We start from the raw sequence: 13902 nt of genomic DNA, 5'->3' as shown, positions 1-13902 counted from the left end.
TTCGATGGGATGATTCGATAGATCGTTCCAAGCCAAGAAAACGCAAGCTTTGAACATTTATTTAATCCGGAAACTTGTGCCGATGCAGTTTCTCCTATTTTCTATTTTCGTTATCTTGAATTGCAGAAATTCAGCAGCGCAAAAGGCTAACGAGTTGACACCGGGGAACAAACAGTCCATATAACTCTGCCCTTTAGTGAATTTTGTGGTTATTACTCACCCACAGCCGAGGGTTTTGCTTTTATTTACATAGGCAACTTTATAATTTACAAAAAGGTTAACGTATAAATTCAAGTGTATGGAAGCATATTCATATATAAATCCATTATGTACTATGTCGATATTAAACCTACGCAAGGACATGGCGGATTTTGTTGTTAACAAAATATTTGCCAAGGCTAGTTGGCGTTTTGTTTGAATATACATTTATTTTCCGGCCATTACACATAGTGTACTTTAACAATAAATTTAGCTTGGTAACCTGCAGACACTGTCAGAATTTCAGCCACCAATAGGCAAAAAAGTGAGCGTGTGGTGTCTCCTGACATGTACAAGAGATAAAACAATTAACTTAAACAAAAGATAACTCGTAGAAAATAGTTGGCCCTACAAACTGGATTTGTAACCAACTCCTTCTACACAACGCTTCCGCCACTATCTCCCCGTTGGCGGGTTATCACTGCATCCATACGTTGTGGCGGTGGCACTGGTCTCTGTTGCGGCTGCTGATCTTGTCGAGCTGCTGGTGCGGCGTTGTTGTTGTTGCGGTGCATGAAGTTGCGAATGTTTTCCTCCGTATAATCGACGATCCGGCGCTTCTTACGGCGTCCGTACTGTTTCTGCTTTAAGTAAATCTTTAGGATTCCCTTTACAGTTATAAAGGTCAGACCACCAAGCAAAGTTCGATGCAGCGTGTTATCCACAGAGTCGAAGAGAATCCTGCCCACTATTGATGATATGGTGGGCAGCAGGAGTGCCCCACAAAAAACTCGCGTGGCCGACACGGGATCGGAAAGAGCAGGTGTGGCCGGATTGCTGGTGCTCTGCTGTTCATCTTCCTGGTTACTGTTTTTAAACAAGGGAATAAAATACTATAAGTTTAAAGGGCATTGTGCACTTACAGGTTCGGATAAATCAGGCTCACAAAGGGAAACTTTCGGACCACCGTCCCGCGGTTTCGAATCAGGCGCAAAAGGGCATCCTCCCAGCGAATCAAGCGACCTAGCACCAGCCCCACCGGAATTGCCGGCAGTCCTATAAGGAGGACAAGCGGATCACCGGCCTCCATTATGGACATGCCGTGCTCGTGGCCCACAATCTGTCGTTGAATTAGCTTAACTTGGCAATTTGTTTATTCTTTAGAGCGCTCTACCTGTAGGAATGTCACCGCTCCATACGTAACGGCTGTCCAGTAAAGGGAGCCCACAAAAAAGCCAGCCGCCAAAAAGGGACTCAGGCGCTTGATGAGATTGTCCATCGCTTCCAGGGCACCCCCGAACTTGCCCATCTGCGGGAACACAATGATGTACTCCGTTTGGCACTGCGGACAGGATACGGAGCGCAGGGCGTTGCCCTTCTGGGTCTTTTCATCGATCCAGCGGTAGAGGCAGCTTTGGTGCACCCACTTGGTGGTGCCACGGCACTGGCAGGGCTTGACCCACGCCGCCAAGCGGTTGTCCTCGTCGGTGGCAAAGCAGATCCAGCAGCAGCGTTCCGACTCCGCCCCATCCCCACCGACCTGCACCGCTGTTGAGGTGGAGGCGTCTGTAGGCGCTTTGTCCACTTGCGCAGGTTGCACAGTCAGCGTGGTGTGATCCTCCCCAGCTGCAGTTGCAGCTGCGGGAGCCCCACTGTCTGCGGGGGGCGCTGCAGTTTCGTCGGCCATTTCGCTGAAATCGTCACACCATGTACTATTTATTTTAATCGGCTGCTCTTGACACCTTCTTACTTTGCTCTCGCTCTGGTTGCTGTGCGTTGCTTCCGCCTTTTTCGGCTAAGGCTTTTGCTTTTACTTCTGTACTGAACGCACCTTAATTTTATTTCTATTTGTGGTGGCGCAAGGAAAATAAAACGAAACTAAAAAAGTGATATATTCTGCAGTGCTCATTCGATGAATTTTTGGTGAGGCCAGAGTTCACTTGGTATTTATACTTGCGAATCCATACTTTTTTATTGATCCGGCAGCACTTCCAAAATTGGGCTTAAAAAAAATTTTTAGGAAGGGGGACTCCTGAAACTGATAAAAGGTTTTGAACTATAAAAAAATACCCGTTTCGATATACTTAAAAATAGACTATACGCTTACATATGGTCAAAACTGATTGAAATTAAAACTGGCCGATATTTTCTTCCAAAGTAAAATAATCGTGCTTTCCAAGACAGTAGAACAAAAAATCCGTGTTATGTTGCGCGCTATTTCATTTACAGTAGATTATCCGAACATCGATTATCCGAACATCGATTATCTGAACATCGATTATCCGAACATCGATTATCCGAACATCCGATTATCCGAACATCCGATTATCCGAACATCCGATTATCCGAACATCCGATTATCCGGACTCATTCAAAATCATTTGATCTATAACAAGTCATTTCCAACCAAAATTTTAAATTACATAGGTATTATGTAATTCATTATCTATCGTTATATCTCGTTTTTTATATATCGTATTATCTAAGTATAACCCATTACATAATAAAAGATTATTAAAACTTAGGGGAGGGTGGTCCCATACCGACCGGTCGTACCATACCGACCCCCCATGTTTCTCAGAGATGGCGATGCTAGCCGAATTGTCGGTAACTTCAGTGAAAAGCTGTTATAACACAGACATTTTGGAGATAGATAGCCACTTTGACTTATTTTGTTTCACTGCAATTTTTCCGTTTGTTTTGTTTCAACGCCTGTGACATTTATTTTTGAGCTTTACTGAACTTGAGCTTAAATTTTTTTTCTCCGCATAAAAATCGGAGAGTAAATTTTTCTGATCGTTGATAGTCCTAGCTTTCACTCACATAATTAGAATTACATCGCTCTTTGCGTCTTTAGTTAATGCCGAGCAGTTAATCAGAAAAGGTCGTGGTGGTCCGAAACCGACCGCTAGGTGATGGTCCGAAACCGACCCCCATTTATTGGCAGCTTAATATGTCATAGCGTATTTTTGAGGGAAAATATGAAAAAGTAAACAAGATTCAGTAAAGAAAAGTAACAGAAACAGCAAAAAGATCAGAAGAAAGCGAAGAGACAGTCATCAACGAGCGGCTTTCGAAAAACAACGCGAAAACAACGCGAAAACTTACTATGAGAAAGAGGACAACTCAGACTTCATCAATTGACTACAGTGCCCTTTATTTCATACATTAATTTTTATTTTCTGGAAAGAACCTTCAATATATTTCTTAATAAACGTCAAAATCATTAAATTCTATTTTATGTTATTAAATTTTTCTGTTAAGAAATAGGGGGTCGGTTTCGGACCACTACTTTTGAGTACGACCAAAAAGTAGAGTTTTATATTTGCCTGAATATCTAACGCTTCAAAGCACCTACGCACTAACTAATCATTTAGATGTATAGTAAACTGATCCCTCTACATAGTAAATTTTTGAACTGAACTGAAAAATTGATTTTTCTCACCTTTATCGCTTTTGCCTTTTAGGGGGTCGGTATGGGACCACCCTCCCCTAAATATTATTTGATAAGCTTTGAAATCGGTTATCCGGATTTTCGATTATACGGAATACCTCTGGTTTTAATTGATCCGGGTAATCGGCGGGATTCTACTGTATGTACATTTCAAACGACACAACTGGATAGAATGCTATAATTTTAAACCGTTTTTAAAGAAATTATTTTTGGTCGAACCCCCCGTCAAACTAAATTCAAAAATTTGTTGATCGGAGGCCCCCAAAATTTTTTTTTTTTGCAATCGTCCCTGGTGATGATGATCACTGGCCAGAGTTTTCTCTACGTTGTTAACTGAAATATTATATACTAACCTAGGAAATCAAATCTTTTAAACATCTTTTACGTTAGCATCTTTAGCATAATGATAATAAATTTGACTAAATCATGAAAGAAAATAAATAATTTATCATTTCACTTTTGTTAAAGTGATCACCATTATCAAATTTCACTTAGAGACTTAAAAAGGTTCTGCTTTTGAAACGCCTTTATCAAAGATTTGGATAATAGCACCTGATTCATAAATCAATCTTGTAAAATGTCATATAAAAATAGACAAAACACTGTGAAATCTACATTGCATTTATTGCGACTATGCTTATGTTTAATAATTTTGCACACAGTACATAAAATTATAACAAGAATAGCCCAGTGAATTAGTGGCAAAGCACTTCGTTGACTAAGAGCGACCTCCGCCATGCACCAAACCTGCAACTAACTCCAGTTGATGTTAGTCCAGCTCGTTATTAACGTTCTGCCGTCTCTGCGGCGTGCCTTGCTCTTCAACTTCATCTTCGTCGAAGCCCGCCATTAAACGATTGAATATGTCCCCAAACATGCCGCCCAATCCGGTAGGCCCAGCATGGGCAGCTTCCGGTTGCTCGTCAAAGTAAATCACTCCGATCTTAGCCACGTACTTTAGGAACGATGTGTCGCGCTTCAGGGAGGGGTCATAAAGCTTGCGCAGAGCCCGAAACCCAGCTACAAGCTTAGCATCGATGAGGCGGAACAGGAAATACAGAAAGTTGACCAGCGGCTCCTTGTAGGGGAACTCGTGCTTGAGCAGCTTGGCGTGGCAGCGCGTGTACTCAGTGAATGTGTCCTCTGCGGTCTTGCGATCCTTCAGCGACAGCTGCTGGAGCACTGCCTGCACCAGAAACAAGTCTACCTCGCCCTGAAAGCCTCGGCTTTGGCTGATCTCCATCAGTACTCGGCCGCAGAGACTGCCGTCTTGGCAAAGCAGATAGTGGTGGCGAGCCGACTCAATGTTACCTTCGGTCCAGAACACGTGTGCAATTAACTTGTGCAGCACCGGGTGGCCGAACTGCCCATGCAAAGCCGTGCTCCACTTAATCGTCCGTTGCTGAAAAGAAAAACTTGTGCATGAGTAGTGCGCCAAGGCGCTAGTGAAAACTCAAACTCACGATCAAGGTTTCTCGCTCCACAGTAGCGGCATTGAGACCGCGGATTAAGGCTCCTAGGCGTGGCACCCACAGGAAGTTGTCGGTGTCCTCTGCCTGCGGTCCTCGCTTTTCCAACGTGTCTACCAGCAGGAGGCACAGGTCCGCCGCACTACTATCCTGCTCCTTGGCAATCAGCTGCTGGGCTCCGTCGAAGAGCAAATCCAAGCAGTCCTGGTACCGCTTTTGCGCTGTGTATCTAATCAAAGGGATAAGCCAGGTTTACACACTTTGTTGCACACTTTTTGGGAGTATCGTACCGAAAGTACAGCGTCCTGTACATCATATGCGCTTCGTAGAACTCTCCGCCGGCCAATGACTGCGACAACTTGGCAAGAACACGGCTTACGCCTCGCTGTCCGGAGGACACCGCACTGCTGCTGGCTACTGCACCTGACTCAGCGGTGGCCATTTCCCCGATTTGCTATGTTTTTGTAAACGCTAAAAAACGACCTTTCTCTCGATTTTGAAGCCTTATTTTATAAGTTCTTTATATTTACATATACACACATCTCGATGACTGGGTCTATCGAAACAAGATAATAATGTGTTTACACTGCCGCCAAATATTATTAACACATCGCTTCCAGATGCTATTTTTTTTCTTGCAGAGGATTTTAATCAAAAGCTTCGATCCCGTTTAGTATAATTGTTGTAGGTATCTACAGTTACAGGTTAAATAAATTTCATAATTATCGGACGACTTTACTTTACTTTACCCAGGAATTCACAAGCATTCTTATACTGGGATTGTATGGGGTCACACAAATCACATAAAATCATACTGTATTCTAATAAAAAACCGGTAACAAGTACATCAAAAGCTTTTAAATCTTCAATGCGTATGTTATAACAAGTAAACAAGCTGTTGCTGTTGGGGCCCCGTGTGAACAGGCTTTGGGATTTTAAATGATCTTGGGAAAGAAAAAGACAAAGAAAAAGGAGTTCCGTTGCCGGTTATTTTCTAAACTATATTTTCAATGGTATTTCTTTTTTTAAAACAAAAACTATACATAATATTGAATATACCTCAAAATATCGATATTTTTATTAAACAAATAGGCTGTGGTCAGGTTTTTGTTGTCATTGTAATTTGATTTAACATTAGTTATTTTCCCCTTCCCTACTTAATTAAAATTATCATAATATCATATCAAAAACCATTATCTTATTTTTGACATTTAGCCAACAACAACATAACGATTTTTTTATACAAATAACATCGATATATTTCGACTATCATATATAATCAACAACCCTAAAAAGCAGCTGAGAACTGACACCAGTTTGTGTAGCTATTTCTAAACAACCCAAACAAATGGACAGGGATCCGAAAGAAAGCGGCTCTGGAGCCGGAAACGACGACCCGGTCTGCAAAAGCGTTAGTCTCACAGCCGCCAGCAGGTTCTCCCCCAATCGTTGGGTAAAGCTGAATGTGGGTGGCCAGATATACACAACCACCATTGATACATTGGTGGGCAGGGAACCCGACTCTATGCTGGCTCGCATGTTTTTACAAGACGGCAGCATGATGCCAAGCGAGCGCGACGAGCAGGGAGCATTTCTGATTGACCGAAGTCCTCGGTATTTCGAGCCAATCATAAACTATCTGCGCCACGGCCAGTTCGTTTGCGATTCAAACATCAGTGTTCTAGGCGTCCTCGAAGAAGCCCGATTTTTTGGCATCTTCTCGCTAGTCACGCACTTGGAGGAGCGTCTGGGCCAGCAGGAGGCGCCTCTGGACGACAGACCACTGACGCGCAACGACGTTATCAAGGCTATCATTCAGACCTCGGTAATTACGGAGCTGCGTTTCCAGGGCGTGAATCTTTCTGGGGCTGATTTGCGAAAGCTGGACTTCCGCAACATTAACTTCAAGGTAGGCGAGGGTGAAACCTACAAAAGGTATACTGCAGTGGATTTGGCACTGCCAGTTTTCGCTACCGTTAACTCAAAAGGACCTATAAGGTCAAAATATCAAATATGTTTATACTTCACTAATCTTTCCTTTTTTGTCAGTACGCGAACATGTCGCATTGCAATTTGTCTCATACCAACCTTAACTATTGCTGCCTGGAACGAGCTGATCTTCAATTCGCAAATTTAGAGTGTGCCCAGCTGGTTTCAGTACGAGGACTTTGCGCTAACATGGTAAGAAGCATGGTCGAAACAATTGAACATCTGTGTTACTATTTGAATACCATTTAAAATTATTTAATACTTTTTTATTTATTCTTTTGTACAATTTGAAAAGTTACATTATACAATTTTATTGTGATTTGAACCAAAGTATCAAAAGCTATCCGGAAACAATTTAAGGATACAGGATACATCTCTAACGTCTCTACATAAATATTAGATCAATATCTCCCAGCGGGAAAAAACCTGTGGAAAATATGCTTCTTTCCTCTGCTTTCTTCATACAAGAAATGTGTGGAAAACCTCCTCTACCCCTTCCTTTTCTGCCTTCTCTCCTTGCCAAATACACGGGGGTGACACACAAAAGGCAGGGGTAGAGGAGGTTTTCCAGTGGATTTACAGCTGCTCAAAGCAGGACAAAATCCACTGGATTTTTCCCTTACCGCTGAACAAAAACCTCCTTCTTTCGGCAAAAACCCACCCCCGAAATCGGTCCGAAATCGTCTAACCCCTTCCCAACGCCTGCCAAAAGAAGTAGGTTTTCATCTATCCCTACCCCTACGCCTGCCAAAAGCAGTAGGTTTTCCACTGGTTTTTTCAGGACAAAAAAACCTACTTCCCACTTTCCCGCTGGGTATCTCTGACCGATGCGATACATGTAGTCGTGTCCATTCAAGATCGTCTCAAAATATTAACAAAATAGGGCGGTCATTTTTACCAAAATCTTGTTGCTATTGGCAGTGAAAGCTTGAAACAGACCTTTAAACAAACTTTTAAAATAATTTAAGTTTTTCTTACATCGGACGTAGGGTGACCAGATAGCTGAAGTGGAAAACACGGACACTTTTCTCGCCACATAATTTCAGGTGGTATTTGGAAAGTACCTTAAAAGCTGAAGAAGTTGGGAAGTTGGGATGATATATGTACCTATATTTTATAAAAATCGGACGACTATAGAGCTGGCATAATAATTAATCGTCGAAAATATACAAACTTATAAGAAAAATCGACATAGCTTCGATGTGGTTTAGCCTTTTGTATTTTGTTCGACATTTTTTGATGACTGCAAGGGTATACACATAAGCTTAAATAAAACCAGCACAAATACATAAAATTGGATATCAGATCTATTGATCGGAAAACGAGAAAAGGAAAGCACTACATCAAATTATTATTATTCCATAATTTACCATTTATGTTATGGCTAAAATATTTTAATATTTTCGTCCATTTCCTAATAAGTTCCGCATACCTAATCTTTCAGGAAGGTGCAAATTTGCGAGGCTGTAATTTTGAGGATCCAACGGGGGTCCGCACCAATTTGGAGGGCGTCAATCTCAAAGGAGCGTGCCTGGAAAGCAGCAATATGGCAGGTGTGAACTTACGTGTGGCAAATTTGAAGAACGCAAATATGAAGAACTGTAATTTGCGGGCCGCAGGTATACAAACCAAAAACTATCTCCTTTATTTACAGAGTTTATTTACCAAAAATTTGATTTTTTTTTGCAGTTCTAGCCGGAGCAGATTTGGAGAAATGCAATCTTTCAGGGAGCGACTTGCAGGAAGCAAATTTGCGTGGGGCTAATTTAAAGGACGCAGAGTTAACTCTAATAATAAATGCACTGCACATGTCGCAAGCCATACGATGATTGAACCGTTTTGTTACATTGGGAGCACTATCTTATGCAAAAAAAATGTATCATCTTGGCTCCAAATAATTAAAAATAATTAGTATAAGGTGAACTGTTGTAAATACTTTAAATATCAGCAATAATTTTAAAAATAAACAGTATTAGGATTTAATTTATAATAAGGTCTTACTTATTTAAATACAGACCAATCGGTTGAGAAATTAAACTAAGTAATTGATTATTGAAGACCCCAAACGTCAATGTTCTGAAAATGATTGGAATACAAGTTCTTTGGGGTCCTGACTACAAGTTGCAAGCAAAAACTATAACAAGAATAACTATCATTAACAAAAAAAGTAACCAATATCAAATGAATTTATGGAGTTATCTTTTATTTTACGTATTAAAAGTGTGTATCGGTTTATTTATGAAGATACTAATAAGGTTTTCGAACTTTTATCATCCAAATTTTCATATGGTTAAATACTTTAGAACTAAATACCAAATATGAGCTTTATGGTAAAATTATCATTCTTTTTATACTAACTGAGCAATATAATATCACAGACGCATAATTAATAGTCCAAGGAATCGTACCGATAACGATAATTATAAAATGTGAAACAAAGTGCCCCACGGTTACCTGTCAACGGCCGAGCCTAGTCCCTTTCATTTGCGTTCGTTTTTTACCGAGACTGGTTGTGTTCAGAGTTTGTGAATTGTGTTAACTTTTTTGTTGGTTACGAATAAAGCACCATCTTCGAGCTCCCCATCGCTAAATTTCTTCGTGTAAGAAACATTTCCGTAGGAAAAACAGCTACCGAAGGCACCAACCGCGCTTTTCTTGGTCGGTGAAAAAAGTGGTCGAGGGGTGCAAAAACATCGCTTCCAGTATTTTCAAACGCACTGTCCCCGTCCCACCTCTAGTGTCAGAAACGTGGTTTGTTGGAAGCAAGACGAGAAGGTAGACGTTGCTCTGTGACTTGTGTGAATTCAGCTAAGGAAAATTGTTGAGCGGAGGAAAAGCAGCGACGGCTTGATACACAACTAAAGCGATACGATGGAAGATCAAGGCAACGCAGCTCCCGCCGCCGCAGCGGAGAATGGCGCAAACACCGCGCAGGAGGTGTCTTCGACAAGTAAGTTCCCCCGCCCCGCCCCGGCGCTTCCTCTGCTACGTTCCGTCGGCAAGAACGAAACGGAACCGAAAATTGCATATACCTGGCGCGAGTGTGAGAATGTTATCATAAATATTTTGCGCCGCGTTTCGCCAGTCTTTGCGTTCTGTGCATTTTTGCATTCGTGCATTCGCATTTGAAAAGGGATCAAGGGCACAACCGCAGCTGCTTCCCGCATTCCCTTTGCGGTTCGGCCATTTTACGAAGTGTAAAGCAGCAGAAAGTTGTCAAAATTCCGCCATATTTATTTCTAGGGGACTTTAGCTGTAAATAAGAGTTGCCAAAACGCCAAAAGCCCAAAAGATTTGCGGGACATGCCCGCTTTTTCTTGTCGGTCGGCGATCCGGTGTGTTGTTGACATTAATTACGTCATCTTTGCGCGCATTCTGCCCACAATTACTATTGCGCCCGCAAATAGTGCGATATGAATCATTTTCGGCTGCTCTTGGCCGATTTCGAGTGATTCTGGGCACTCCGCTCCTCCCTTACGCCGTTGCACACCAGCACACGGCACTGCTCACATGCATACATATTAATTGAGAAGTTCGCGTTTTGATGCGCTCATCGCCGAGAAATGTTTGCTCGTGCGTGTGTGTGCGTGCCGGAGCGTTGCCAACTTATTGGTCATGCGTCAATATCGGTATTTGAATTCTTCGCAGCGAGCTCTTTTTACAACCAAATAGGTTAGCATGGAAGGGGTGGAATAAATTGACACTTGCCATTGGGGAATATTACAGATTCCTTCTTTTTCAACAATCGCATAGCTTTGCTTTCTAATTCGTAGAGGTGGCAACTCTGCCAACTGTTTTCTATGCAGATTTTTGTTATTGATCACAGGCGGCCGGTGTTTGGTTTGGCTAATTTTACATCTGATTGCTGGGCGTGAAAACCGGTTTATCAGCAGCGGTATCACCTTTAGTCCAGTAAATAACTGGCGTGATAACACTCGTCTATTATGGACGATAAGGGCCATTGCTTGGTTTGCGCCATTCAGCACATTCGACAAGCACACTTCGAATATGCATGATCATTCATGCTTTTATAGTCCCTACCATTTTGTTGCCTAAGCAATATGCTAAACAATGTACAACAAAAGTTTGAAAAGCGAATATACGGAACCTCACCCATATCCCTTGGCTGCACTAATTGCAACACTATTTTTCCCACCTACAGCTCAGCCCATAGAGCCCACAAAACGCGCGCTTCGCGTTCAAACTTGGAAGAAGATCCAGGAGGGCAAGGTTGGCATTGGATTCAACAACATCTTCAACCGGATCCCAGGGTTCGTGGATGCCGATAAGGCTGCTGCATTGCTAATCAACGAGGACGAGTTCAAGAAAGCACGTAAGTTTCTGCATCAGCCTTATTCTATACTGTCACTTATCGCGCGCTCTCCTTCGCATTGCAGAGCACATCAAGGTAAACATCGACCGCGCCTTGCACGACTTCAAGGAACAGGCGTTGCTGGCCGACAAGTCTGTTTACTTGCCCAGTACTCGAGACTCCTCTGCGCTGTGCCTCAAGGTTGATGTGCCGGCCGATGCCACCGAGGAGCAGAAGAAAGATGCTCTGCGCGTCCAGGATATCCAGAAGTTCCGTACTGAAATCGGACTGGATAGCGGTTTGAAGCTGGATATCGTAGTAATTGGATCCGTCGTGGTGTCTCGCGATGGCTACCGCATTGGACGCGGAAATGGATTCGCCGATCTGGACATCGGACTCCTCGTAGAGCTGGGAGCCATCACACCGGAAACAGTTATTGCCACGATCGTGCATGATCTGCAGGTGGTGGACTCACTACCCTTGAATTTGTTCCAGAAGTATGACACTCCAGTTGACATCATTGTAACACCCTCTGAAGTGATCCGCGTGGCCAAGCGCTTGCCCCGACCCAGTGGAGTTTTTTGGGAGCTTCTTTCCGAGCGCCGCCTGAAAATTTTGCCTGTGCTGCAGCAGCTTAAGGAACGGGAGGAGAAGGCTGGAAAATCGATATCGTTGAAGGAGGAGGATACCGACGTAGAGCAGCATCAAAACAACCGACGCCGTCGTGGGCCCGTGCGTCGTCGCTTCCAACGAGGAAACCCAGGACGCACCACCTCACAGACTGACAACGAACAGCAAGGCGTAAGTTTAACTGACGCAGAGCCAAGAACGTTTAAGTAACGCCTTTGTTAACGCCCAAAATACAGCAGGAGACAACGCAGAAACGTACTCCGCGCCGCAAAGGTCGGTTCGTCACTCGCCGCAGACGCACAACCAAGGTTAGTTGCTGAAGTTCCAATTAAAGCAGTTTGGAATCATAATGTTCATTGCAGTCTGAAGGCGATCAGTCTGGAGTTGAAGGAGGTGCTAAGAGTGAGGATCGTAAGTTCGAAGAGGCTGGCACTGGAGAGCGTCGTCCGAAAAAGAACAAGAATCGCGGTCCTCGTGATTTTTGCATTAAGTTGACGAACTTGACCCGGGACATACGCGTCAAGGACTTAAAATCAGAACTCCGCAAACGTGAATGCAATCCGATGTCGATAACTTGGAAGGGTATGTCGGCAAAATCTGGTTTAAAAGTATTCAGCTAACTTTTTCCTTGCGGTAGGTCACTTTGGAAAGTGCTTCCTGCACTTCGGAAACCGCAACGGCACACCCAGTACCCAGGACGACGTGGACAAGGTATTGAAGTCTCTCAACGATCTCTCGCTAACCATTACCACCGGTGGCGAGACTGCCCCAGCTGCCGCTGCAGGAGCTGAGGGCGATGCCGCCGTAAAAACTGAGCCAGCTGAGTCTGCGGCGCCTGTGCAGACCAAGACCATTAATGTCAATGTCGAGCTGTTCAAGTTTGGCGCCAAGAAGAGTGCCAGCTCTACTGGTGCCAACGCCAGTGCAGGCGAAGACGGAAACGCCGCCGGCGGTGCGCAGAACGGAGGAGAGGCCGGCGCTGTGGCTGGCGGCGAAGGAGGTGGTGCACGCGTGGAGTCGGTCGACACTACCACAGTATAGTATGACTTCGCGCTTAGCGCAGCCACTGAACGGTCGCGGCGGACTCCCGCCAGCAGCGCAACGTTTGGAGTTCAACGAAAAAAAGTAACATTTTGTTTAGAAAAAATCGAAAAATATCAAACAAATAATGAATAGAAAGCGAACGAACTCCAGACAAAAACACAAAAGTACACTCAACATACACACTCACGAAAAACACACAGACAGTTACACTTGCATACACTGAAGATCATGTTTTGCAGCTTGTAGTTTCTTCTTCTCCTTCATTATTCTAACAAACATGAAGAACAAACGCAAATTTTTCTAACGAAAACACAAACCATTGACGCTTCTTCTAAACAATTGCATTTGTTTTTGCCTAAGAAAAACAAAACGAAAACTCGTTAAACATTATAAGGTTTTCAAGTTAATTGAAATGATTGCAGAAATACTCGTTCCACAAATGCAGAGTGGAACATCATTTCTTCCAAATAATCCTTTACTAACTTCTTGTGACTTGTTACAATTCTGAGTCAGGACACACTTTCATAAATTTTCATCTCAACTTTTACACCCACACTTACTAAGATCGCTTTTACCGTCTCTATTAAGCAGTTGAGCTGCTTATAGGGTAGGCAGTTGTGGGCGGCGTTAAAGTAATATTCAAAAATGTAATAATCGAAAAGCCCAAATAAATGCAAAACATCGTGAACACGATAAGTGAATTAACAAACTATTAACATGTTGCATTTTCGCTGAGAGAATTATATAAAGAAGATAATTGTAATTTGGTTAGTGTTTCCCTACTTTCACCGCAAACACCAATACCT

The 13902-nt window shown here is 43.1% G+C and overlaps 4 protein-coding genes across 5 annotated transcripts; 2 read left to right on the top strand and 2 right to left on the bottom strand.

Annotated features, from left to right (window-relative positions):
* Positions 1-201: 201 nt before the first annotated feature.
* LOC108098641 (E3 ubiquitin-protein ligase MARCHF5) lies at positions 202-2121 on the bottom strand. Its single transcript, XM_017201715.2, has 4 exons — positions 1949-2121; positions 1373-1889; positions 1122-1318; positions 202-1065 (listed from the first exon to the last, which is right to left on the bottom strand). The coding sequence occupies exons 2-4, from the start codon at positions 1883-1885 to the stop codon at positions 636-638; spliced, it is 1140 nt and encodes a 379-aa protein (XP_017057204.1). The 5' UTR covers positions 1886-1889; positions 1949-2121; the 3' UTR covers positions 202-635.
* A 2134-nt stretch (positions 2122-4255) lies between these two features.
* Positions 4256-5689, bottom strand: LOC108098652 (Golgi to ER traffic protein 4 homolog). Its single transcript, XM_017201728.2, has 3 exons — positions 5412-5689; positions 5116-5350; positions 4256-5054 (listed from the first exon to the last, which is right to left on the bottom strand). The coding sequence occupies exons 1-3, from the start codon at positions 5561-5563 to the stop codon at positions 4422-4424; spliced, it is 1020 nt and encodes a 339-aa protein (XP_017057217.1). The 5' UTR covers positions 5564-5689; the 3' UTR covers positions 4256-4421.
* Positions 5690-6345: 656 nt separating this feature from the next.
* Positions 6346-9073, top strand: LOC108098559 (BTB/POZ domain-containing protein KCTD9). Its single transcript, XM_017201565.2, has 4 exons — positions 6346-7030; positions 7171-7302; positions 8555-8729; positions 8800-9073. The coding sequence occupies exons 1-4, from the start codon at positions 6470-6472 to the stop codon at positions 8937-8939; spliced, it is 1008 nt and encodes a 335-aa protein (XP_017057054.1). The 5' UTR covers positions 6346-6469; the 3' UTR covers positions 8940-9073.
* Positions 9074-9625: 552 nt separating this feature from the next.
* Positions 9626-13808, top strand: LOC108098557 (methenyltetrahydrofolate synthase domain-containing protein). Of its 2 annotated transcripts, none has more exons than XM_017201563.2 (6): positions 9626-10060; positions 11273-11443; positions 11508-12223; positions 12292-12360; positions 12415-12634; positions 12690-13808. In XM_017201563.2, the coding sequence occupies exons 1-6, from the start codon at positions 9982-9984 to the stop codon at positions 13091-13093; spliced, it is 1659 nt and encodes a 552-aa protein (XP_017057052.1). In that variant the 5' UTR covers positions 9626-9981; the 3' UTR covers positions 13094-13808. The 2 variants fall into 2 exon arrangements, with proteins under 2 accessions (XP_017057052.1, XP_017057051.1); XM_017201562.2 differs by having other exon boundaries at positions 9629-10060; positions 12289-12360.
* The last annotated feature ends 94 nt before the right edge of the window (positions 13809-13902 follow it).

Source organism: Drosophila ficusphila, unplaced genomic scaffold (assembly GCF_018152265.1).
Source record: "Drosophila ficusphila isolate 14025-0441.05 unplaced genomic scaffold, ASM1815226v1 contig_791, whole genome shotgun sequence".
In the NCBI taxonomy this organism is placed as follows: Eukaryota; Metazoa; Arthropoda; class Insecta; order Diptera; family Drosophilidae; genus Drosophila; species Drosophila ficusphila.
Note: the sequence above shows the minus strand (reverse complement) of the source record. Positions and strands in the feature narration are given on the sequence as shown.